The 26,111-nt window shown below is 43.5% G+C and overlaps 2 protein-coding genes across 4 annotated transcripts in view; one reads left to right on the forward strand and one right to left on the reverse strand.

Moving 5' to 3' along the window:
• Positions 1-1,826: 1,826 nt before the first annotated feature.
• LOC142559993 (U6 snRNA-associated Sm-like protein LSm4) lies at positions 1,827-6,968 on the reverse strand. The gene is made up of 5 exons (XM_075671725.1): positions 6,820-6,968; positions 6,663-6,704; positions 6,479-6,577; positions 4,885-5,065; positions 1,827-2,094 (listed from the first exon to the last, which is right to left on the reverse strand). Exons 1-5 carry the CDS (start codon positions 6,820-6,822, stop codon positions 1,991-1,993), a joined length of 429 nt encoding a protein of 142 aa, XP_075527840.1. The 5' UTR covers positions 6,823-6,968; the 3' UTR covers positions 1,827-1,990.
• A 119-nt stretch (positions 6,969-7,087) lies between these two features.
• Positions 7,088-26,111, forward strand: part of LOC142559989 (transmembrane protein 8B-like) — a 46,890-nt gene continuing 27,866 nt past the window's right edge. For all 3 annotated transcript variants that reach the window (XM_075671718.1, XM_075671717.1, XM_075671719.1), the window contains exons 1-9: positions 7,088-7,291; positions 9,888-10,059; positions 11,934-12,138; positions 16,371-16,495; positions 18,069-18,367; positions 20,429-20,598; positions 22,673-22,858; positions 23,680-23,906; positions 24,948-25,102. In XM_075671718.1, coding sequence (XP_075527833.1) covers positions 7,198-7,291; positions 9,888-10,059; positions 11,934-12,138; positions 16,371-16,495; positions 18,069-18,367; positions 20,429-20,598; positions 22,673-22,858; positions 23,680-23,906; positions 24,948-25,102 — 1,633 coding nt within the window. In that variant the 5' untranslated portion in view covers positions 7,088-7,197. The remainder of the gene's footprint in view (positions 7,292-9,887; positions 10,060-11,933; positions 12,139-16,370; positions 16,496-18,068; positions 18,368-20,428; positions 20,599-22,672; positions 22,859-23,679; positions 23,907-24,947; positions 25,103-26,111) is intronic.

Consider the following 26,111-nt stretch of genomic DNA (forward strand, 5'->3'; position numbering starts at 1 on the left):
AATCTTTGTCCTTTCTTAATCTTGTATGCAGGGAATTGTTATGCGGAAAATAAGTGCAAATCAACTAGTACTCCTCTACCTTTAGAGTTCATGTGAGGTACATTTTACAAATAATGAATGTAGATTTGAGCCTTGTTATAACACTACCATTTAACACTAGGGTAACTTATATTTGGTATTTATTTTAAGCGTACATATATTTGTTAGGTGCTGATATGGCCAAGAAACATTTTTGATTTACTGTAGATTGTTACAGATTGACTGCTCTAGTACAGTCCACACTTTCCTATGTGGGGGTCTTTTATTTTATTAACAGAATTTTTAAATATCACCCGCACATAGCACTATTCTACTTGCTGAGCTAGATTACTCTTTCGAAGTAAACAATATTAGCCCAAGAATTCAAAGTAGATATTCGACTAACTTTCAAATTTTTGTGACATAAGATTTGAACTAATTTTATGGCACGTGTTGCAATTTATGAAATGTAGCAGGTGACATCTAAAGTCATACCTACTAGGAAGAAATTCTGAGGATGACACCAGTTTTTATATATGCATCCTCAGTCTGCGACAAAATGCATTGGTGTTCTGGTAATTATTGAGCTTCAACGCATAAACAGGTGTTTTGTTAAAATTTGACCGGTAGAACAGTACATTTTTACTGTAACTTTGACTGCTTATTCAGAACTGGTACTAGTTTCAAAATCTGTTCCAAGTGGATGTGCCTTGTGAAATCAATGGCTTCAATTTACGTACACTGAATGCAGTGAATGCACGGCCTGGGCGTGACCCCGCCAGATTGCACCGGGGAGATCTCCGAGGCCAGGCCTAGTTGCGACTGCCTGTGCGACGCGCCATAGAGAAAGAGAGAAGTGAACGCACTAATTTTTCGCACCACGGCGCTAGCTGCGCAACGTGGCACAACTCATACAGGCTTGCACATGACCCTCGTGATTGTGCCGGGAAGATCTCAGAGTCCAAGCCCTGCTGCGCCTGCCTGCACGGTGCACCATGCAGAAGTGAATGCACTAATGTTTCGCATCGCTGCGCATAAACGCGCAGTGTGGCACGGCTCGCGCAGCCAGGCACGCGTAAGGGTGAGAGGTCAGTGGAAATGCGCGATAGTGAACTTGTGTGCGGGTGCGCAGCTACATGCAGCGGTGAGAAATACCAGTGTTGCTCGAAGACTTATTTGATGTGGCAAGGCAGGAGTTTTGAACTGGCGCAGCGAATGCATGCTGAACCCTGCGGATAGCGATGTACTTCGCGCGCTACAGTTGGATATTTTTTCGTTTTGAAGATGAATCTAGCTCAACATATCTATTGGCAGTACAATTTCACTTTGTTATAACGAATTTTTAAATACATGGATCTCTATGGGGATTTCAAGAGAAATTTCATTTACTTCGTTATATCCTGTTTCGTTAAAACAAGGTTTGAGTGCATTCCAACGTGTATGCTCGAGTAATTAGATTCAATATTGATTAGTGGAATTTTCTAAATTTGTCAATTATGCTTGTTGATTTCTAGTGTAAGTAGTGTCTGCCTCCTCCAATATATATATATTTTTTCAGAAATGCTAGCTGTTCTGTACAGTTGGTATTGCAGTTTATAGGACATGTGATGCCAGGAAAAAAATATTTATCAGCCTGGGCACAAACCATGGTATTCGGTTTCTAGTCTATTCTGGTATATGCAACTTTTCAGTGGAATCCATGCCCTGTAATATTTTGACACCTTCTATACCTCCTCGTACGGCCTGTGTTGTGCGACTGTATGAAAGACGCAAGGCAGTATCCGCCAGACAAAATTTGATGCACACTGTACATTAGTTGGGCAAAGCAAAGCCCCAATTTCACCAGTGAGGATTTATTTACAGGATGGGATCCATGTGACAGGTAGTTACACTGTACACAATGATGGTAGCAGTCTTTGAGCCAGGCTCCCTAAAATGAGTTTGCTCAGGTAGGGCTTGAGCAACCGTGAGACTAATTTGGACGACCGCGTCCACCCCTTCCGCCCCTGCCTCCTTGGCTGCCACCTCTTCGTCCATCACCATCACCCCTGCCACCTCGGCCTCCAAATGGACCACCTGGAAGTGAAGACCAGTGATGCTTTGTACACCTGTTTTTCTCAAACATTATGCAGATTCTATGCACACCTTGGAATCTACGTGAAGCGGTTAATTAAAAGCCATAAAGCTGTTGTAAAGCTATAAAGCTGCAGCACAGCAATTGTGTGCCTGCCTGGAAAATTAGCAAGACGTGGAAGCCCCACCACACGATCAACACAACTGTGAATTAGACTGTCCCCAAGACTGGCCCATCTTTATTTGGTAAACACTAAGAAAGAATGCATAGAACGCTTCACATTAACAAAGTACTCATTATGCACTTCAAGTTGCACATTTGTAGCAGTGAGGGTAACTAGGTACCGTCAGTTGTTTCACTATATAATTCCACAGAGAATGGCATGTCTGTAGTGTCCAGATGGGGCCACAACAGGCCAATTTGTCATAAGAGTGCCGTCATGTGTGTGAATAATACGGCAAGAAAGCAGCAGCAGCTATGGTCAGCAAAGTCCAGGAAAGCTTGCCTAGGAAGCTTCAATTTAAAACTCAGTTTTCCCACAAACTACGTTAAGCACTGAGAAATGCTTTTGCGAACATCCACACTTCGGATCCACTATCGGCCAAGTGAAGTCTAGTAGTGCTTGTTAACACTTGTAAAGCCACAGGATTATGTATGTACAGTCACCCTATTTTTTAACCCAAACACTAGTTAAGCGCATTCTTGCTTCTCCTGTGGAGGGTGCTTAATACAGTGTGTTGTTCAATGGGGCTGGTTGGTTCATCTTCAGAATAAAAATAGGAACAGCGCAACACAGGACAAGCGAGTAAAGAGCACAGGACAGAGCGCTGTCTTGTGCTCTTTACTCGCTTGTCCTGTGTTGCGCTGTTCCTGTTTTTATGCCTAATACAGTTAAACCTTGATACAATGAAGTCAGTAAAATCGGCAATTTGCTTCGTTATATCTAAATTTCATTGTATTGAAATTCAACTTTTTATGCAAATAAGTACTTGCCGATCGATTTTTCTTACAAGGGGCCGCAGACTTTTGTGAATTATTGGCGAATCGAAAAAAGCAAACTTTAATGAGAAAAATCATTTTGATGAATTTGGTAGTCGGCCACGAATGATACGGCTTCATGCTGTGTCGACGATATCTTTACATTGGCAGTACGAATTAATTGAAGCCAATTGTGCTTTTGCATGCACTCGGCTCCCACGGCTGATAGCGTCGACCACACTGTGAGGACGCTATCATGAAAAGCGTCGGCAGTGGGGAGCAAATCCTTCGTCTGCCTCTCACTCCAACGGGTCACCACAACCTGAGATTATGCAATCTTCAATCTAAAATGAGTGGGAAGCCAGGTTGCATGATGCCACACACTTTTTGCACATGCGGTAGATTACCTGTAAAGCAGGATGTGCAGCTGTGTATGGGCTCAGCTGCACTTACAGCCGTGCTCAAACTTACCCGACCCCCCCTGCACCCCCTTGAGTGCTCTTGATCCTCCCCTCCACCTCTTTCTCTTTGCTCGCATGGGAAGGCGGCACTCGTGAAGCCACCATAGTTCACACAGTGCGCAGGGCGTGATAGGATCCTATCACACTAGGGCTTTATACGGAACATGATGCGAGCTGCATCATGTTCTTCAGCGGTCGCTCTTGTTGTGTGGCACGTCATTTGAGAGATGCATTTGCAAGCAGACACTTGCAATTCAATCATTTGACGATCTGCATCCGTGGAAGTTTCAAGTTATTGTCTCTGCATTCCCTTGTGGCAGTGAAATTTTGTTATGTTGAAAGTGTATACAAACACAATTTGTTATATTTAGGTTCTAAATAAGTGGTGTTCTCTGGGTAAGAGGTCATGAAAAGTAAAATTTTGTTATAGTATTGAGGTTCGTTATATTCAGGTTTAACTATATCTATTTTGGGTGCCTTGCATGTGGTAGCCTGCTGCATCTTTCTTCTAAAGCATTCAATATTTGCATGTTACAGCTGGCATTTGTTAGTCACCATACGTGCATGCTCACTGTTCTGGTCAAGTGTGATGGTAGCTGTACATGAATAAAGAAAGTGGACACAGAGACAGCTGCTCCTGTAGCGCAGAATGCATCATGCAATGGCTTTGACTTCAGTTCCTATCATGGCAATTCTAGGAGCAACTTCTTCCATTTCCTAAATAAAAGTCTAATTTTGTTTCTCCTATGCTTGTTTTGTCATCAATGTCAGTTAGCTCTGTATATTTATTGAATGACTGAATTTGGTGATCCTCACTTCCTAGTGCAGCAAAAAGCTGCATGTTGATCAGATGCACTTATTTTTAAAAATGTAGAAGCGGCTGGGGCTGAGAGTGTTTACGACAGCCCTTGTAAGCAATCATGCAACATATGAAGTCCAAATGGGCTTGGTGTGATGCTGGTCTTGAATTTGTTGACTTGCATCAACACTGGCTGATAGCTGTAGTTATATTGAAATTAGAAACAACTACTATCGAGTTGCTGATGAGGCAAGTAACCACACCATTCAGTAGTGATGCCTTTTCTGTCTTGACTGACTAACTCTACCTAACATGATGGTGTAGCCTTCCATGATAAACCTACATAGCACACAACAAATGAGAGAAATTTAAGTCACACGACCACACACATCAAGCGGTTGCATGCCTTAAATATCCCTCTCGCATTTGTAGTGTGCTGTATATATGTTTACCACAGCTTGCCAACTTGCTCAAGCAAATGCACCTTATTACTCTTTAAACGACCAATGCGGGTGTACATTGGAGATAACGCGAGAGTTGTAAAATTGACACACCTCTTCCACCTCGGCCACCACGTCCTCCGGGTCCACCACGCTTGCTGGCATCGCCGCGTCCTCGACCCTTGACCAGTGTCTCCTCCTTGACCATGTCAATCACTTCGTCGGGGATCCTGAGGTACTTGATCGTGCTGCCACGGATGTAGCACTCTGGCATGCGCCAGAACTTGTCACCATCCTGTTAAAGAATGTGCACGTATGAGCGTGCATATTCCCCATAAGACAGTGATCCTAAAGTTTGTCGACAGATGCCAGCACCACTCCTTCTCCTAGAGGAGATAACGTGCCACCACTGTCTCGCGATGGTGCAACAATCGGGTCGCCAAGGGGCCCAGTACTGTCGCGTGGTGAACTACCACAAAAGTGACCAAAACACTCGGGGCTTACCGCTGATTGTTAAGTTCTACAGTTTCCAAGGTAAATGGTATGAAAAGGATTGCAGGCAGGCATGGATTTGCGAGTTGTGTTGCAAGAGAAGGGCAGCGGCAGTTTGAATCACTTTGGCTCTCAGTTTTTCTTTAATACTGGTGCAATACGGGCACTTCTGATCCCGACCAATGCCTATATGGATCAAATTAGATTGTGATCAAGAATTTGTCAGTGCTGCATAGTCCAACATTCTGGATCGAGTTTAGCTCACTCAGTGTGACGGTGCAGACGAAGCCCTACGATCACAATCTACTGGGTTCAGGTCATGCAAAATGCAAATTCGTTGTGTTCAGAACCTCAGGGACGTCGTAGTCGGGTCGTGCGATGCGATGGTTAAAGGGGGTCTCTCTTGGTGCTTGTGTGTGAGGCAGCTTTCCATGCGAGTTCATTCACGCATTCATTTATTTATTTTTCCTGTTTTTGATCAATACTTCGCCTCTTTCTCCATGTTTGTTTTTAACATGCAGTGATTTCACAATACGGATAAAAATCTCGCATGCAAAAGCGAACTAGTGCGATTTACTTGACTCTGTAAACTGCAGCGGTGCATGCTTGTCTCCTCTATTTCTTGTACTATCTGCCCGGCAATATGTAGAATTTCACGGGTGGCTGTCGACCCTTGAAGTTTTCGACGCTGTTATGGCACTGAAAGGCAGGCTTATGCGGGCAAATGCACGGGAGACAATCTCGCAGCCTGTACACAACACGGCTGCGCAACCGCGCCTTTTACCGCGCTTCCTGCCGACTTTTTCATTTGCTCCCGCAAACGGCGCTGCTCAGCAACGTCTGCAGCGCCGCTAGCCCAGGTTGGGAACTATACTGATTCGTCTCAAACCAACAATGGGGCTACGAGAGACGCCGTAGTGGACGGCTTCGGATTAAGTTTGAGATGCACCTATTACACAAATGTTTTCGTATTGCTAGTAATTTCCGTACAGTATGCATTGCACCTCTGCACAGTTGCCTAACGTAATCGACAGCCGTGGGTGTTAAACAGGTGGTCGTGATACCGAAAAAAAGTTTACAACGCACAACTTGAAGTGGCACAGCGCATACAATCGGGATTACTTACGGTCTGCTGCTGACGACACGAATATAACGTTCGCCAGCATTGACCTTGTTTAGTTTCATTAAGAAATAAGATCATCCAAAATGCGCGTACCCTGGACGTGCAAATAACCTCTCTAAGGTTGATGTTCATCCAGTTGTCGCAGCTGACAAGGTGGCCGTTGTATGTCTCGCCGTTCTTGAGCTCCACGAGCTGCAAACAGGCGCACATGCCGGTCAGAAAGGACGCGCGACACAAGTGTGCACCGTGTAATGTCGTTAAGATGTCTTGCTCTTACCATAGGGTGATTCTGGGCCGTCCGTAGCAGGGATAACGGCAACTGCGGAGAGCGCAGGTCACACTTTAGCTCGCTCGACACTCAAAAAAGTTTAGCGAGTTACTTTAAAGTATTGTTGCGCCAATATATCATAAAGAAATAAGGCTGAATAGCTTACCATTTTGACCCGGGAGCAATCTTTCTGGTTGCTTCTGTAAAAACCAGGGACTAAACGCAATCTCAAACGACTACGATTCGCAGCAGTTCCAGTACACAAGCGCCGGTTCTCTACACAAAAAGTATCCAGTCAGTTCACTCCGCCAATCGAAGCCAAGCCAAGCTGCAGCTGAAGTTGACAATATAGACGTAGTTTGTCACATAAGTATTTGATTACAAGTAACTGGCAGCGCCCCAGCATGCAAAGTGAGTAGATGGATGAGTTCCCACACACTCATCTGTGGGCACTGGCGGGCACGAGCGCAGTCGTGCTGTAGGCGACTCGCCAGTCGTCCAGCATTTCGGCGACTTCGGGCAGAAAGTGTATGGGGCAGCGAGTATGACAGCTACTCGGGGAATGGCTCCAGCGTCGTGGTCTCTGCAGAGTGTGATCCTGATCGTAGCACTTGTGTCATGGCAAAGCGCAAGCGCGGGTGAGTTTCATGTCTATTCAGCCAAGCAGAAGGTTCAGTAAAAACCACAGCCCTTTGTTGAGATTGCGGTAGCGTGTGTTTCGCCCAATTGCATGCAAACACGAGCGCTGAATTCGTTTACTTGCCACTGACACACGATCACAATTGTCACCCACCGTATAGTGTCGCATCGCACGTATCGTTATTTACACTACCCTTATCAGCGTTTCCGATCTTATCTCCGCCTCGTCTCGTTGCCTTGGTAACACAGTTGCAGCTCCAGCTCAAAACAAGTTCCGTTAGGTTGTTTTGCTTGTTTTTGAATACTGCTTTCGACCACGTTATCCTCGAAACCTGGAGTAGTACACCTCGCGAGTAACCTCTACCCCTTATTTGTTTTCTGGTTGTCTTTGTCTCCTTTCTCTGTCGACCAAAACACTTCTCTGTCAAGCGATCACACTTGTTTTGTTGCTATTGCACCGCCCGAAACACGTGCAGCTCTAGCGCGGCGCGTCGTGCTCAAGCGCCGCGGTTTTATCTAGTATTGCACGCTGGCACTTTGGGTTCTATCTAAAAACAGGACAACGTGATGAAAGTGGTGTCGAACGGCCGGGGTCGTTGCACTGCACTGTCTTTGTTTAAAGTCTCGACGCCGCGGGCATGGACTGTCGCGCGACCTTGCTCCTTGCCCATTGCGTAGTCTGCAGTTTTCCTGAATGACTTTTTTTCTTCTTCTCGCGTTCTACGCAACGACGCTCAGTCGATGACGTCTCTTGTTATCGTCCTCTTTTTTGAGGAAAAAGAATTGTCCGACAAAAGTGGGGTGGGCTTTGTAAGTGATTAGAATCGTAGAAGCCGCGTCGAAATGCTATTAAGGAAGAAAAATGTCGCGACGACAGTTCACACTTTTAAAGCGGTAATTACGAAGTCGAAGTGTGCGCGTGTGTACTTTAAAAAAAAAATCCCTGCTTCTACTAGTGTAAAGGCTTGACCCAACAACTTAATTTCTTCTATGGAAACAATTGCGCGCAAAGTTGTGTTGCCAATGCTGGTATGGAAGTGGATAGCTGAAACTACCACATACACGCAGTGTTATTCAGAACCTGGATCTCAGCTCATGCAAGACTAATTCATTCACCTGTTTCCTCGTATTGTTTTGCTGTACATTCCTGGCAATTGCTACAGCAATCATGTAGTGTTCTATATAGAGAAGTGTATATCATTGTTCATGAGCATCAAAGCGTTGCGACAGTGATAGTAGGTTGGGTGGCTGGGGTCATTCACTTACAATGACGTATCAAATGTGGCTTCGGGAGTGTTGTGTATAGATATCCTGCATTAGAGTCAGGCTGATCGATTTTACAAATATATATATATATATATATATATATATATATATAAAAGTTTTACCATAGTACAGAAAAACTTGTGCACCTACTCTAGGACTGCATAGTGATTAATTTTATTTGTTTTACATGTGCTCACTGCATTGCATTATTGAGCAGAGTGATTTACAAACTCGTCATGTAACATCTACAAATCAATTAAACGTCCTGGTACTTGGGCAACAAATATGCATGTGATTATTATAGTTATGGTTGATTTTATGTTACCTGGTCAGGTTCATACAAAATGTAACATGATGCGATACTAACGAAAAGAAATGAAATAGAAAATTGTGAACATACAGTGTTCTAAGTGCTTTCTGCACCTTGTACTTGGGAAGTATGAAGGTTAGGAAACGATTATAAGTAATTTGATGCAAAAGTTAGTCTCTAAATGTGAACCTGGGGAGGAGGGGCATTATCAACATTATCATGACATTATGACACTCCATAATTTTCTGATATGTAGCAATAAGGCTAGGTATGATTATTTTTTTAGTGCCGTGCATGTACATTTTGGCTGGGCCTGTATGGGACAGCTGCAGCAATCGTAGGAATATTATTATAGTAAATTATTCAGGGTGCTCTGACTCCTGCCAGTACATTTACTAGAGCTTAAAGGGCTTGGACCTTCATAAAAAAAAAAGTTATGTCAGAAATATCAGTACTCTTTGGGCATCACTCATAAAAAGAAGCAACAAAAACACACTTAAAATCTATCACATTGCATTGTTTTATATAACATTGACGTTTGTGGTGAGAGATCTGCAATGCCTGTTAGAGTTTAGGGAAGTCTGGTGGTGACATAAAGAGCAGATGCTTTGTATTTCTGTATTTGTGTGCAGTTATAGACGTCTCTAGAATGCACCTTTTTTTATGGCGGGGGTTGTTAAGACATTTCGCCGGCACCCCCTTCATCCACCCTTTATGTGTCAGGTAAAGGCTGAATGGATGAATAGACAGATTTGCCTTCACTAACCTATTGCTCACACCGAGTGCACAAAAAACTCCTCCAGCAGGGTGAGGGGTTTCCTGGCAAGGAAAGATCAGAGGAAAGCTAAGGCAGAGACGTGAATTTAAAAAACGGACAGAAAAGAAAAAGGGGGACTGTAGACAATAGGTGGTAGGTGATTTGGTGGTATATGTATACATATGCCTTTTGAGAGAGTCTTGCATCTGTATTCTTGACCTGTCACTAACTCTAGTGAGTATGTGGTATTGGTGCAATGCAGATCTGGACACAGCTGCCATGAGCCAGAGCCTGGAGCCCCGGCAGGTGTACCCGTTCCGGCGCTATGGAGACGTGACGCTGCTGCCGTTTGTCATCGCGCAGGGCACACACTCGGCCACCTGGACCTTCAAGGCCAATATCAGCAGCCACTGCAGGCCGGACGTCGTCCACCTGTGAGTCAGCATATGCATACCTTGCATGCCTCACATTCTTCACAATGATCGATATTAAGAGGAAGCTTTAGCTCCGTAGCTCCTATCTAAATACATGTAAAAGGGGAATTCGTTTTTCTCGGCAACCACTGCACCGAATGTGATGAGGTTTGTTGCATTTAAAAGAAAAACTTAAAATCTAGTAAATTAAAAATTGTCAAAAATAAAAATTTTTCAAGAAACGACACTATCAAGTTTACAACTCCGTAACTCAGCAACGGAAAGTGATAATACAATTCTGTGACTTGCATCTAATAGTACATCTAAGGTGGACAAAATTGACATGTTACACATGAATCTCAAGAAATTTAGTAACATGGAAATACAGCTTTTGCAGAACCCTTGTAAACAATGTAGCAAATTCACGTAAGATGTAAAATGACATGTCGAATTTGTCCGCTTTCAATTATCTAATGGATGCCATTCACAGAACTGCGATATCTGTTCTTGAAGCAGAGCTATGAATTTGTAAACTTCGTGCTTTTATTTTTTTCAAATAAAAAAAAATTCTTTGAAAAAAGCTCGGGCACTAAATCGAAATTCCACTTCCAACAGTCACTAGAATTTAACTTTCTCTCACAAATGCAACAAATTTCATTAAGATCAGTCTAGGGGTTCATTCAGAAAAACGTTTTTGCGTTTTACATGTATTTGAATAGGCCGTGTCAGAGCTGGGCCCGAGCTAAAGCTTCCTCTAAAGGCTTAGGGAGACAGTATACTAGTAGCATCATCATCAGCCTATTTTTATGTCCACCGGCAGGAAGACGGCTTCTCTCAGTGGTCTCCAGATACCCCTGTCTTGCGCTAGCTTATTTCAAGTCATGCTACCAAATTTTCTAATTTCACCACCCTACCTAATTCTCTGCCGTCCTCAACTGCGCTTCCCTTCTCTTGGCACCCATTCCGTAACTCTAACAGAGCACTGGTTGTCGGCCTTACGCATTACATGGTATGCCTAGGTTCATTTTTTTCCTCTTATATGTTAACTAGAACACTGGCTGCCCTCTGTTGCTCTCTAATCCACACTGCTGTCTGCCTGTCTCTTGATGTTATGCCTAACATTTTTAGCATCACACATATTTGTCCCATTAATATAGTGGCCATCCTTGAGGTGTGTTGGCTTGGTATGACTTTATTTCTGAAGCCACAAAGCTTGGCAAGTGCTGTTAAAACCTGTGTTCTCAGTTTAACTTATTGCTAACATTGGTTGGGAGCTGCGTTCGACAGTTATATATAGTTTTTTTCAAGATTGAAAGGGTCGCAGGCTGCCAGCGTGTCGTTTATGTGGCTCCCAATGCATTGAGGGCTGCACATAAAACATGGAACAGCATAATACGTACAGCACTGCACTAGTAGATTCAGGAAGTACAGTCAGCCACAAATGTTTTCAGGATGCAGGTTGCACAAAAATGTGCATTTCTGCTCAGTTATGACATGGCTCTTCTAATCAAATTGAATGCTGTTTAAGTCGCAACAGCATTTACAGATTAAATAATTTCAAGGCTATGTCCCCAGGTTTCTTGGAAATTCAAAATTTTCACATATCTCATGTCCAGTACACTTTTGCAGACAGTGGTAAAGTACTAAATATGACGCAAGCAGAATTGAAATGAAAACGTTGACAGTAGCCATTACACATACTCCTTTAGAGGCACAGAAAATGCATTATAAAACGCTTGTCATGGCAAATAGTACTTCTTTTTCCAGGAAGTCGCCGACTAGCGAACACACACTATAATGAAGCATAAATCTGTCAAAAATCGAACGTCAGCATGCCTCTGAACGTGGTTCAATTTTTTTTTTTAAGTAACTGTGTGCAACCTGTACTTTTGCAGGTACCTACAGTTTGGAGGGCTGCCCGTGTTGAGCCCTCTGAATGCTTCTTTTCCTGACGACTTCGTCACCAAGCGGCAGCGGCTGCGCAGCCTCCATTTTGCCTCCGATTCTGAGCTGCACTTTGTCAACGTCAGCTCACCTGACCCCGGCCAGTGGTTCGCGGCAGCTTTCACGCTAGATCATCATGAACGGATTCTGCAGAAGGTACAAAATACTCTCTGTCCCAATGCTCCTTTTCTTTATACTCGGATTGTATACTTGCCAACCACCCCAAATATTTTGTAATGTTTTCAAATTTGTGCTCGTTCTACAGTTTCCTGAATGTTGCGTTACGTTTTGCAGAAATAAATTCTGTGTGCAAGAAAGTGCTGGTCGTTGGTTTCGGAACCTTTTCGCAAACAAGTTCCTGAAACAAAGAAAAGAAAAAGTAACTGTGGTCTAAAAAACAGTGTGTAGATTGTCAGTCTCTGCTGTTCCAAGTTTGCTGCAGCTTGCATGCTGCATCTAAAGGCGAATAATCATTTATAAAGTGCATCTGCATCCCACAAAATGTTGTGCGCTAAAAAGAATGTCTGCTATTCCTTGCTTTCCGTGCCCCTCCCACACTAAGTGTCCTGTCCACATAATTTTTATGAACATTTATGTTTATAGATTGGTAGGTCAGACTTTGGATGGATTTGCTTTTGTGAAAATTGTCGCAAATGGGTTGTACCTAATATCAAGATCGTCTCCTGAAAGAAAACATCACTGTTAGTCCTGAACTATGGCTACTCTTAGCTGTTTGTGTGAGCTACTGTAACCTATTAAATTACTGTATTTACTTGCATAATGATCGCACTCGCGTAATGATCGCACCCCTCAATTTTGTCATCAAAATTCGGTTGTTTTTCTTTCCCGTGTAATGATCGCACCCCGATTTGTCGCAGCGATATGTCGTAAGCCAAGTCTAGCTAATGATGATCGCCCTTACCATCTGTCGAATGCTGCCGAATGCTACGTGAACGACTCTTCAAGAAATACAAAATGGTCTGCACGCACCAAACATTCTGAAGCAGATGCCCTATTTTATTCCTTTCATCACTTTCCACGCTTCCATGAAAAAAAAAAAAAAATCTACAACCAAACTTGCCTTGGCTTTATTATTTGTAGGATTTATAATGGTTGTGGTCAGCAGCAACAACAAAAAAGGCGCCTTTCGATTCTTCTCGTCTGCATTCGTGGGCACGGAACAAATCACAAGCAGCAGCGATAGTAGCCACGTTTACACTGATATTAGAAGTGCACCCTGTTTATACGCCGATGCTTGTAATGCAGCTAAGATATTCGCCTACCCTTAGCGGAAACGTGCCGCATTAGGATAGTAGTGAAGACAAATGTCGCAGTTTCCGCAGCATACCCGTCACGTGTTTCTATGTCACTGGCAGCTAAGCATGCCCATCTCTATTTCTGTACCCTCAAAGTGTACATGGCTACGTTATTGTCACAGACTTGCTGATATTAACGATGTTATTCATTACTCATACGAAAGAAACTGTTTCGATGCACGTAACGTACACCCGAAAAGAAAAAAAATCGTGTTCAGTGCGTTCGGCTTGCTCCGCCAGCCGCCATATTTATTTATTTTTTATTTTTTTTGTCTCTCACTGTTACACCGGCAGCCACCTGTTTGTTGACCTGTTGTCATCCCGCAGCAAATATGGGATGAAAAAATTTTTTTTCTTTTCGCGGGAAATTTAATCCGTGTAATAATCACACCCCTGAATTTGCGGCAGTTTTTTTTACCAGAAAATGCGATCATTATATGAGTAGATACGGTACTTTCCTTTTAGTGATTTTATATATATGTGTAAATATTGAAATAACTTGGGGTCGCTTAATATGTTGAAATGGTCGTGCTGTGCAGCTGGGTAAATAGTTATTGCAAATTATTTTAGGAGTCACTTCTCCCGATTTCAAAGCAATTTGCAGAAATTGCAAAAGTGACGTTCTCACGAATGTCTTTTTTTCTTTGCTTAGCATTCCTGTTGTAGAATTTTTCACAGTCTGCACACTTTTACCAAGCCTTGTTTACATATATACATTTATGTAACAATTTATTTTACCTATTTCACCTACATTATACCTTTTATATTTTGCTTTGGATAACTGTATTCAACTCATCGGAGCCTCCAAAGTTCACTGTAATATAAAATTACGTCAGGATTGACAAGTATATGAAGTGCTACGCATACACACACACACACACACAAAAAGAAAGAAAGAAAGAAATAAAAACAGGACTTGGTTGGCATTAGTTGGTGTACAGGCAAATTAATAGTGAGAATTTCTACAACAGGAACTTGTAAAACTATGTTGAAAAATATTGTCTTTCAAGTTAGTGCCTGTTCTTACCAGCCAGCTTAGATTCACTTTATTAGAAAGTTGGAATTTCACAGAATTTATTTGCACAAATGACCAGGTGACGAGTGAAAAGACGAATACTATGTTATCATTCATCCAAGAGTAGTAGAACGTTACAATTACATGCTATAATCTTGGGGTTTCATGGGCCATGATTTGATTATGAGGCACACTGTAGTGGGGGACACCAGATTACTTTCGACCACCTGGGGTTCTTTAATGTGCACCTACATCTAGGTACATGAGCATTTCTGCGTTTCACATCCATTGAAATGCGCCAAGAATTGAGCTCGAGACCTCGAGCTCGGCAGCGCATCGCCAGAGCAACTCTGCTACCGCAGCAGTTAGCACGGAGCTACATACGGCTCAAGAAACAAGTTTCACAATTAAAGAAAACTTGTCTTGGTCTAGGTATTGAATCCGGGACAAACGCATTTGCAGGGCGGTCATTCTACCATCTGAGCTAACCAGGAGACTAGCAGATTACAAAGTCATGCAGGATTATTCGACAACTCAAAGCGCAAGGACACAGAACATGGCAAATAATTTCTGGAAGTTTCATGAAAGAGAAATATTGTTGTCTACCCAAAATAGCACGAAGCTACAATATGACTATGCAGAATTCTGTTGTAGTACAGTCGAATCTCGTTAATTCGAACTTCCAGTTTATTGAAACTGACGCCGTGGTACCGTCAAAGTTATGTGTATTTTAGTGGGCAAAAACGCCCAGTAATACGAAACTGCAGCCATTTGTGATAATTACCACGCTCTGACAATGCTCTCAGCAGCACACGAAATCACGTGGTGGCACCTCCAACCAGCATTGCTCTGACCCCACCTCAGAGGAAAGGCTTAGGAGAAACCCCTCAACACCGCACGCGGGGGGGAGGAAGCATAACAGAAATTTTATCCTCTCTCAAATGGCAACATTGCCGTTTTTGCGTCGTGCCGTAATGCCCCAGCCACACTAGCGGCGAAACGCACACCGCAAGACAACTCGGTCTTGGGCTGATTTTTCAGGGCTCGCCACGACAGCAAGTGAGCCGCGAGCAGAGGAGACCAATAAGAGTGGCCGCAACAGTGATGTACGCCCAGGAAACTGATATTATGCGGGCTCGTTTGACCGCTCTATTGTACTCGCGTCTGGTTCAGCTGGACCGCTTGTTTTGCACTATTGTCTGCTCGCGTCAGCTCTTGCTCAGGCTTGTTTTGGTTTGCTTGGTGTGTCTCGTTCGCACTTGTTTTTTCACAATTATGCGTCTAAACCGAGGTGCCCCGATGGTAAGGTTGTTGGAGACAGTGCACCATATCCGATTCCGTACGATAAGACAGACTCTGAATACAAGAATGCGAAGGTGACACTCAATACCTCATCCTCCTTGTCTTTTGAATGCAGCAACGCCACAACATAAGGGGCACACCAACATGATTATGATCAGTGGCAACAACTTCGTCATCTTGATAAGACATGACTCGCATTAAGAACGTAGAAGACGGTAAACACAGTGCCGATTTGTCAGCAGACGAAGGAAAAAACATGCGAGCATGCAGAGAGAAGCAGCAGTGGAGGTGCAGTCCTGTCTTCGGCAACTCCACTGCTTTAGTGGCAGTAGGTGGCAGAGGTAATTCGCGCCATCCAGCAAGCTGGTGGGAAAGCAAATCTGTTTTACGCTCCCCTCGGCCTCCCTCTCAACTCCTTCGCAACTCCCTCATCGTTGACCGTCTCTGGGTGTGTGCGTATTGGCGCCTGCGTCGCCAGCCCTGCCGGCCCGGTGCCAGCTCATCTCGCTTCTTGAAGTTTCATTTCCCGCCATTATCGGGGGAACCGAGCGTTGGCCGGTGTGGTTTCGTGGTCCTTACTCGCTGTGTGCTTGGGTGCCACAATATTTCATGACTTGCACCATTCATGCTATGGTGCACAAATACTTCAAAAACAAGTCCTTTTAATTCGAACAAATTTTCGGGCTCCTTCGAGTTCTAATTATCGAGGTTCGACTGTACAGTGTTTAATTACGCCAATTCTGTGATGCATGCAGGGCTTGTTCGCACCCTGTGAAGTGTACCTTTCAAGCTCGCTGACCCCATACCTGCTGGAAGAGGTTGTTGACCTCCTGCCTGTCCAGGCCACCACACACCGCATTTCCAAGCCCACGTACTTCAGGTGAGTAAACCGAAAAGGCGTCCAGCTCTTTCCTTCTGCTTCCTGTCTGTTTTGGTCCCACAGGCAAGATTACCCGAGAGCCAAATCTGTCATCACCATCATCATAACTAGTGTAACTAAGCCTGTTGTGGGAAAGACGGTCTCTTGAAATGCTCTGCACTCACCTGTGTCCTATGCTGACAGTGTCCGCACTCTACATTCGATTTATGCTTATTTGATGTTGAATATTTTGACTTGAGATTGTTCAAAAGGAACAGATGCTTGTCGAATGAGCCTTTCATTCAAACTTGCCTGTAATTCGACTATTTTTATAATGTTTTCCCAGGTTTCTAGAAAAGTCAACCATACCCGCTGATTTTATGATTTCACAATTTGGTTCTCAATAACCTCCAGCTATGTTTTCTTTTCTTTTTTGTATTATTATTATTATAGTTCCTTTTTTTTTAATTGAGGGTAATGATGGTGAAACCTTTAACTGTGAAGCAATGAAGAAATCCACATTTTTTGCCCAGGTTCTAGTTTTTTTGTTCTGGGGGAAGCAACTGCATCCAAATGTGATGTTAAACAAAGTTCACCGTGAAGTGCATCACTGCCATAGTGTTTCACTCATGTCAATTCTGAAGCTCTGCCTAAAGCTTTTCCTGTTTTTTTTCTCCCAAGTTCCTTGCTGCATTGCAGTGCCTAATTAAATACCTCAAATGCTCCTGGATGTCCCTTTCTACAGCTTAAACACTGCAGTATAGTGGATAAGCATGTGAATCAAAGGACTAAAAGACTAACGAAAAGCACAGATGATCTTTTAGTGCCTCAACTGCATCTGAATAAACTTTTAGTTTCTTTCATTCAACCAATTGTTTCATTTGGGAATTTAGGGTGTGCAACCTCGTCAACCAAGTTTGCATACTCTTTAAAAGAAGGTGATAATGTTACAACGATCCCATGCATTTCATTATAAAGGTACTCAACTGTATTTCACTGACTATTGTAAAACTTCCTGTTTGAAGCCAGTGACCACTTGCATTGTGTGCACATTGGTAGGAAAAACTGATTTGTTGCCTAATCTCTTTCATCTAACCATCAGGTCTATTATTCTTGTTTTTCATCGATTGATTCATTTCAGTTTATCAGTACATAATCTTGGTACACTGAAAAGAGAGCAGGCTATGGATATTAATTGCCAACACATGACATAGGCTCACCCTCCTTATGTGTAAAAATAAAATAAATAAAAGACAGTGTTCATGACTAATTCTACAATTTACAACAAACTGATACAGAAGCAGTAGGTTACTGAACAGAAACGTCATTAGACCCCAAAAGTAGAACACTAAAAATAGCAACACGAATGCAGAATCTACATTTTTGAGCAATCTATGGACACTTTTTTTTATAGCATTCATCTGACATATTCTGCAGTGATCATTCAAGCAGTTCCAGGTATGAATTCAGTGTATTCAGTATGTGTACATTAGCTCTTGGAATCCATAATTTGTATGAGACCTGAAAACGTCATTAAATTGCATATGCTCAAGATGGCACGTTATCTTAAAATTTTCTGTTGTCCTTTTCAAAGATTTGCAACGTCGCGGGAGATGTGGAGCCTGGACTTCACCCTATCCGAGTGTAAATTTCAAGGCAATGGCACTGCCGACTCATGCCCGCTGATAATTAGTGCTACTGCCGAGGTTCCTCCCATGCCACAAAGTGACGGAGTTGACATTGAGGTGTTGCGACGAACTACCACGGTTGACTGTTCAGAGAATGGGACCTGCGGTGGCACCATGATTCCAGCTGTGGATGCATGGAACTACATTCTAGTCCAACCGACTGTAGATGATGCTGTGGAGTTCAAAATCCTTCTGTCCCCATTTGGTAAGTTTGGTGGTTAGTAGGATATTTTAGTTTTTTGAAGTTGTCCCAGTTGAAACTGGATAGGATTTTAAACGATAAAACAAGTTTGTGCAAGAACACATTGCTGCTGATTGTGTATGTTAGTTATCATAGAGCCTTAAACTAGCTGATTGGTTAGGTACTTCAGCTTTTTATGGAGCAAGCCATGCTTTATGATTTAACTTCAATCCAAATTTAATTTTCAGTTCTGTGAATATGTGATACATGTTTTGTGCAATTAACAGGATCACTGACTTGTTGTCTAGTGCAGACATGTTCAGATAGCAGGACGTAGCATACGATGCTCAGTAATATTTTCTTATTATTTAAAAACAATGATGCAACATAAATAATCAGTATACAGTACAGTACATTTTGCGACACTGTTGTTACGACGCCACATAGCAGCAAAAAATAAATTGTGTCTATTTATACACTCCCACGCAGCGAAGTATTCAGTGCACGAAGTGGTTCAAGCTTGTTGTGTTTCTGAATGGTCGCTTTAGTAGACAGTTATAAGTTAACTTTAGCGTAATAGCGGGGTTAAAGGGAAGCTGAAGAGTCTGTCGAATTCAATAAGACGCTCATATACGGATGCGGGAACCTTATAAACCATGTAGGTAAAATTTGGGGGTTTTTTTTCAATTAGGAGCGACGTAATCGTCGGTTGAAATTGCGCTGTAGCTCCGCCCCCCTTTGAGTGAGCGAGCGGAGCGGAGCCTGCATTCCTTTGTTGGTGCGTCTGCGTGTATATAGAGTTGTAGTCAACGTGCGTGGTAGTCAACGTGAGTGGTAGTCAACAGATGAAGGTCACTACACGTACTGCATGAACCGGGAAGCTTTTCACGCGTTTAAACCGTCTTTGTAGATTGCCGACAGCTTTGGACAGCGCACAAATGCCGACGATCGCATCCCCGCTTACGTTCCACGAGGAGGCATGCAGGAACACAACACTACAGTTGTTTGACCGGAAACAAGCTCACTAGATCGGCGAAAGATCGGCGAGATCACTAGATCGCTTTGCAAAAAACATACTCACCAAAGAGCATTTCCAACACGAGGCGATCCCAAGACTTTGCTTTCGTTCGCGTCGAAAGCACTGCTCGCACCAGCATCGTTTGCTTCTTCGAGAGGCCGGCTCTTCGCAATCGGCTCGTACATATAGGGAGTAACGCCGAACTCCTCAGAAAAACGCAGTCTCTCTAAATGTTCCATTACCGTCTCAGAAAACAGCACCAAACTACCTGGCACCACGCTTCATGTGTAGCGGCAGCAGTCGGCAGCGGCAGAGTTGACGTCACGAGGCGCACCGACCAATCACAGGCGGAAACGAGACGCGCGAGCTGGGCGTGTCCGCTGCTGCACTTTTCGTCGAAATAAAATATATTTTCGCTTTCTTTCGCTCAATTTCGATACGATATTCAAATTCGGAGGGTTGAAAACCATTATGTACAGATGTTCACTCATTTTTTCTGGAAAACCTTTCAGCTTCCCTTTAAGGGAAGTAGCGCTACTGTTTTGCAAACGAACATTACAGAAAGAGAGTTTTAGTACAGTAGACTCTCTGTAAATGGGACCTCAAGGGACCAGGGAAATTTGTTCCGTTTATCAGGAGTTCCATTTACTGCGAGACAAAGCTGAATACAATTGCATGAATACAAAACCAACCAACCATGAGGATGGTGTTCCGTTTAAGAGGCAGTTCCGTTTAAGCAAATTCTGTTTATCGAGATTCCACTGTATAGCATGATGGCGTAGTTTACATGCAGGACGCTATTCGATTACGCTTCTAATTTTCACTAAGTGAGTCTATTCACGAAGCTTTGCGTGCGTGTCCAAAATATGCGAGAGGCGGTGCAAAGGAAGCCAGCAGCGAATTGCATTTGTAGTTTCTATGTCTGCCAATCTGCGGCAAAATCAGTACAAGCAGTACATACTGTCGACCACGGCCTCCGTGATCTGACACTGCACGCATTAGGACGAGCTTCATTCAGGGTTTGCTTGTGTTTGTTCACTTGTTTCTTTTGTGTTCGTGGCAATCAGACTGCAGGACAGCACATGTGGGCCCCGCCGTCAAGAGCAGGAGGAAGGAGAACCTGGAAATGCTGGAGAAGATGCTCAGTGCCAATGCAACCACACTCAGGACGGTTCTCCATGAATACCTACGAGTGCCCAAATTTTCTGATTCCTGCTGGCCGTCTCACGAGCTTGCGGTGAGCATTCTGCATGATAAGTCATGCTACACGATGAACTTTGGGGCAATGACAGTGTCTGCGGAGCCACAAAGGATGAAATGCCTCTGTTTGATAGGAAGTCCATTCATGGGAAGTCCAAGCAAGCCAGAGTGGCATCTCTGTCAGTAGGTAGTTCTATAAACAGTACGCCCTAGTGGCTTAGCGTACCCTAAAGCACAAATTCCATTGTAGACCCTTTGCATTATTTTGTGCTCTCTCTATGTTCTTTTGCACACCCCGCAGTTTGTGCCCCCTAACTTTGGGTCTCCTATTTCTAAATCTTCCTAATGTCCATTATTGTTAATAAAAGTGTTTTGGATTTTTCGTTCGTCATATACATAGTTAGTAGAACAATAGCAAGGCAAGTACAATGTTTCTATGAGGAATTTCAGTTTGACCTGTTGTAAAGAAGCTTGAGAACAAGTTAAGGATTGCGCAAAGAGCGATGGAACGAAGATTGCTAGGCATAACGTTAAGAGACAGAAAGAGAGCGGTTTGGATGAGAGAGCAAACGGGTATAGACGATATGCTAACTGACATCAAGAGGAAAAAATGGAGCTGGGAGGTCATGTAATGCGCCGGTTAGATAACCTTTGGACCATTAGGGTTACAGAATGGGTACCAAGACAAGGAAAATGCAATCGAGGACGACAAAACACAAGGAGGAGCAATGAAATAAGCACGCTAGTTGGAATTGGTTGGCGTAGGACATGGGTAATTGGAGATTGCAGGGAGAGGCCTGCGTCCTGCAGTGGACATGAAACGGGCTGATGATGATGATGATGATGAGTTTGAACAGACGCGGACACTTTATCATTTATATAGCATAGCACAGAGAGGCTGAACATTCTACCGAGGGTCTTGCCATCAACCCATTGAATGCATAAGCAGATGTAACAGCATGTTGCTGAATACAGGTGATAGAGTGAAAATTTCACTCCTTTATGGGATGCCAAAACAGTCGGTGCATCTCTTTTTTGCTTTAGTCCTTTCTGTAAAAAGAGGGTAATAACACTCTCTTTATGCACTTGTTCAAGTTTGTTATTAGTCCATGTCTTAGTGTGCCTCAAACCCCTTCTGGTAACAACCATGTTCAGCTTGTTTGCTTTCTCATACACCATTTATGTGATGCGACATGGTGACATGCACTTGCTGTTCGTATATAAAAAAAATTTAAACAGTTGAAAAAGAGCTAACTGGAGGTTAAGGAACTAGAATGAGAAGGAAGACGAGGAGGCAGTGATCCGTGACCTTCGGAGGAGCAATTATACAAAGGCGCACATTTGCCACGCACTCCGCCAGTGGAACGAGAAAGAAAGGAAGACAGCGGCTGCTGACCCACCCGGCGGCAGCGCCATGTCTTAATACCCTATGTTTGAGGAATCGGCGAGAGATTGACCCGTGCGCTGCGAGGGGCAAGGGTTAACTTCGCTCACAAGTCTCTCTCTGTGGTAGGAAGTGCAGTGTGGTGGCAGAACACTGCAAGCTTTTTGACGACCAGATGAGCCCTGATGGTGCCGTCGGCTTAGAGAGAGAAAGCAACCACTGGCAGCAGCTCCTCTTGGAATCCTGGCATATCCAAAAGACGTTCGCTAACATCAATCGTTCATCTGAAACACTTCCCGCCGTTTACTCCCGAGAACTGCGAAAAGTGTCTATGTGCCTGTCAAAGTGTTAAGAAAAATGCATACTAAAAGCACTGCTATGCTTCATGCTATCTGGCCCCTGAAGAAGGAGCTGGTTGGGCTCTGAAATGTCGGGCTTTAATATTAAAATAAATTTTGGTTTGAGTTTTCTTTGGCAATTGATTTAAAACAAATATTGTGGCTCTCTAACGGGATATGAAGTATAGCCTGACAAGCCATTTGAACAATAAGGCTGAATAATAGTCATTGCTTTTGCCACTGACAGACATGAAATCCAGTTTGTGAATGCCTCTCCACAAAGAAAATATTTCTTTTTATGCAATTTGTGTTTTCGAAGTTTTTATGGTCAGGTCTAGTCTGCAATTGGACACTTTATTGAAAGTTTATTGCCTGTGTTGTTCCATCAGCATGTGAACATGCCCGGGACATTTGAGTACGGCTACCGACTGGATCCTGGCCCAGACGAGTCCAACTTCACGTCTGGCTTTAATGTGAGCCTGCATGAGCCAACGCTCATCACATTCCGAGTGTTTCCAGTCTTGGACTCTGGTGGAACACTGTCTATCAATTTGCATCTCATCAGCCCAGGCAAGGTCAGATGAAATTTGTTTTTTTCTAGTACACAGTAGATATTTACGTCCAACATATAAGCATGCCTCATACATTTTTGTAACTGCTCTGACATTAGAAATTTTCATATGTATGCTTTGTAATTTCCTGTTTTGTCTTTTATAAAAATACCCGAAAGAAATGTTTATTTTTCGTCAAGATAAGAAAATAAGAATATTCAATGAAAAAAAAAAAAAGAATTATTTTGCAATAACTTTTTCACCAATAGGTGGGTAACACCAAGCAGAACTGTAAGCGAGCTTCACCTCAAGCCACATATGGCTTCATGTAGAACTCATACAGGCTATTCTTGTCAAATGTAAGACAGAGGGGCACTTTGATCTTTCTCTACATTACCTGTGTGATTCTGCATGGCTCTTTGTTCTCTGACCATGCTTTCAAAAGAAAGTGAGTCGCACGTCAAACTTCTGTTTTCTGTAGGCCCTAAGCCAACAAATGATGCTTGTTGCCTGTCATTCAGTGTTGGCTGAAGACATTTAGCCAGAAACTCCGTATTCAAAGCTGAAAAGCACAAAAAGAAGAAGAAGAAGAAGAGAGAGAGAGAGAGAGAGAGAGAGAGAGAGAGAGAGAGAGAGAGAGAGAGAGAGAGAGAGAGAGAGAGAAAATTTTGTTTACGAAGGGTTAAGCACATTAAATGATGCCAGAGTTTGACATCTTCAATGTTTTATGTAAAAAATGGGACAGTAATTTATTGTATGGTAGTGATGCCTGTGCTCTCACTATTGTTTACAAGAATGCTGTGTGCAAAGGGTGCAATTCTAAATGGTGTGCACACGAAACGCAGGACGAGCACGCGCCAACCAATGTGAGCCTGCGGGCAGTGTTGGCATACGGGTCACGACCTCCGCTCAAGGAGGACCAAAAGTCGTGGGAGTGGGGCAATGAGTTCCAAGTGAACACCAGCAGCGATGACCACTCCAGGACAGTGCTGCATGTTCCATTCCCAGAGTTTGGGCTCTGGTTCCTTGGGCTGTTGCCACTGTGCTATCTCGATGACGGTGGCAATTCCAGGTGAGTCTGGGCTTGACGTCGTGTTTACAGCATACACCTTAACAGTATTGGGATAATAAATTTTAAAAATTGAATTAATTATCAATATTAGAAAAATGCGGGCATGAAATATTCAATTGAATAGGGAACGTTTTCTTGCTTCGAAAGGCAGAAAAAGGCTTTTTATGTAACTGGTAGCCTCTAGCAATCATAGTAACTGTATGTATTTGGCAACAATAATATATTTGAAGAAATGGAATATCATATTATCAAGCCAAATAGTACTTCAACTTGAAACAGAAGTACACGATTTGTATTCAAAGTTTTCATATTTCAGCATCCTTAGTACGCATTGCTCAGATTTCCGTCGCCTCCTAAGGTAGACCAGCCAAATATAAGCTGATATGTTCACTATGCCCAACTTTCACTATATTTCACAAGAAAGGCCTCGCAGTTTCTTTTGAGGAACCCGTTGTTGCATTCATTTTCGTTATTCATTTGAATTCTTTATTCCCCAGGGGGCACTTCTGTTCTTTGTTATATATACGGTTGTATGTGTTGAATAAATGGCTTTTGTACATTGGGACAGCTGGAGTCTGACTCCCACCTTCGAAAATATCACATCCATATGGATTTCCTTTGTAGCAATTGCTGCGATTGGGTGGATGTCTCATTTTCCTTTCATTAGTTACTTCCCTTCACCTTACAGGTTTCCACAGAACTATTACATCATAAGAAGATGTGTGTAAAAGATGTGTTGTCAACAGCAGGGAAAGTCTTCACGGACATTTCTGCTTATTTTTGGCAGACTATTCTGTGATAGAGCCCAGTACTTTTTTGTAATGTATTTCATAAAACATATCAGTCAATTTGTAATGCGCTGATTGAAACTTACTAGGCTATCTCATCCTGTATGGTGTGTCCTTCTGTGTTTGCAGCTGTAGTCAGGGCCACTCAGCGCCTTACAATATGAATGAGCACCCATTAGCCCATTTCATTCCTTTACTTATCGTATCAGCCTTTGCATGCCTGTAATGTGTGCTGTATCCCACGCATCTGCAGTGAGCCAAACTGGGTTCCCTGCGAGATGGAATTGATGCAAGTGGAACTCAGCATCAACTCCACGGCCTGCCTGAACAACAAGTGCGGTCTCTTTGGTCGCTGCTTTCAGTACATCAGTGGAGGGATGATCTTCAGCAGCTGCTACTGCACATCCGGTAGGCTACCTCTTGGCAGCATACGGGAAACAAGCAAGACTATTAAAGGGACACCATAGAATAACATCCCATTCAGTTACAATGTGCAGTTACAACGTGACATAACAAAGTGTAATGAAGTATTTAACTATTTATAACTTCTTGTCTGTAGAACACCAAGTACAGTCAACGACTGAATTTTTTGGGCGCCCAAATTTTCGGACATGCCTGATATTTCGGATGTCTTCGCAGCACCGCCACGAGCCCCATAGAATAGATGTATAAGGACATTTGAAGTTTCGGACGCTCGAACCCCCGTTGTCCAATTTTCCGGACTTTTTGACACGACGGAAGGTCCTTTGGCTCCTTGCGCAGCGCCCTTTCGAAGGAAATCGACTTGCAGCCGAAGCATATCACCACTTTGAACCACAACTAGCCGAATCTAGCCGTCACACACCGATTTGGTCTGGCCACGCTGGCTATGTTCATCGCCGCACTTCCGCCTCCGGCGGAGTTTCCGGAGTGGTGCCATCTCGTTTATTTGCGCAGGCCACATTTTAGCTAGCGTGGTGTGTGGCTCTGCTGTTGTGTCAAGTGTGCTCTGCGACGGTAGGCCTAGGTGCTTCGACACTCGTCAGCGAACTCCACTGTTCGCAACTTGAGGATTTCACTTGCCTTCGATGGCCCCCACTTCGTCTTCGTCGTCCTCGTCGATGGCATCGAAGCGCGGAAAGCAGTACCGTCGGTTAGTACCGGCGCAGAACTGACTGACAAGGAAATAGTCCGTCAGGTTGTGGGGGATTCAGAAGACTCCGATGTTGAAAATGAGGAGCTAGTGCCTGCGCCACCTACAAGCGCCGAGTTGGCGCGAGCACTGTTGGCTCTTTCATCGGTGTACAGTGCTGACATGACCCTTGCTCAGATCGAGGTGAATATGATCGCATGCAACCGGAACGTCGTCCAAACAACAATCGACAAGTTCTTCAAGCCACTGCAGCAATAACACCGGCTGCCCGACGATGCACGTGTA

Source organism: Dermacentor variabilis, chromosome 10 (genome assembly GCF_050947875.1).
Source record: "Dermacentor variabilis isolate Ectoservices chromosome 10, ASM5094787v1, whole genome shotgun sequence".
NCBI classification, from domain to species: domain Eukaryota; kingdom Metazoa; phylum Arthropoda; class Arachnida; order Ixodida; family Ixodidae; genus Dermacentor; species Dermacentor variabilis.

What these genes read in the sequence shown, in the direction of transcription:
- LOC142559993 (XM_075671725.1), bottom strand. An exon ending in AGGTTATTTGCACGTCCAGG is followed by an intron (nt 5,066 to 6,478) that starts GTACGCGCATTT and finishes ATTCTTTAACAG; the next exon opens with GATGGTGACAAGTTCTGGCG. An exon ending in TGGTGGCCGAGGTGGAAGAG is followed by an intron (nt 2,095 to 4,884) that starts GTGTGTCAATTT and finishes CTTCACTTCCAG; the next exon opens with GTGGTCCATTTGGAGGCCGA.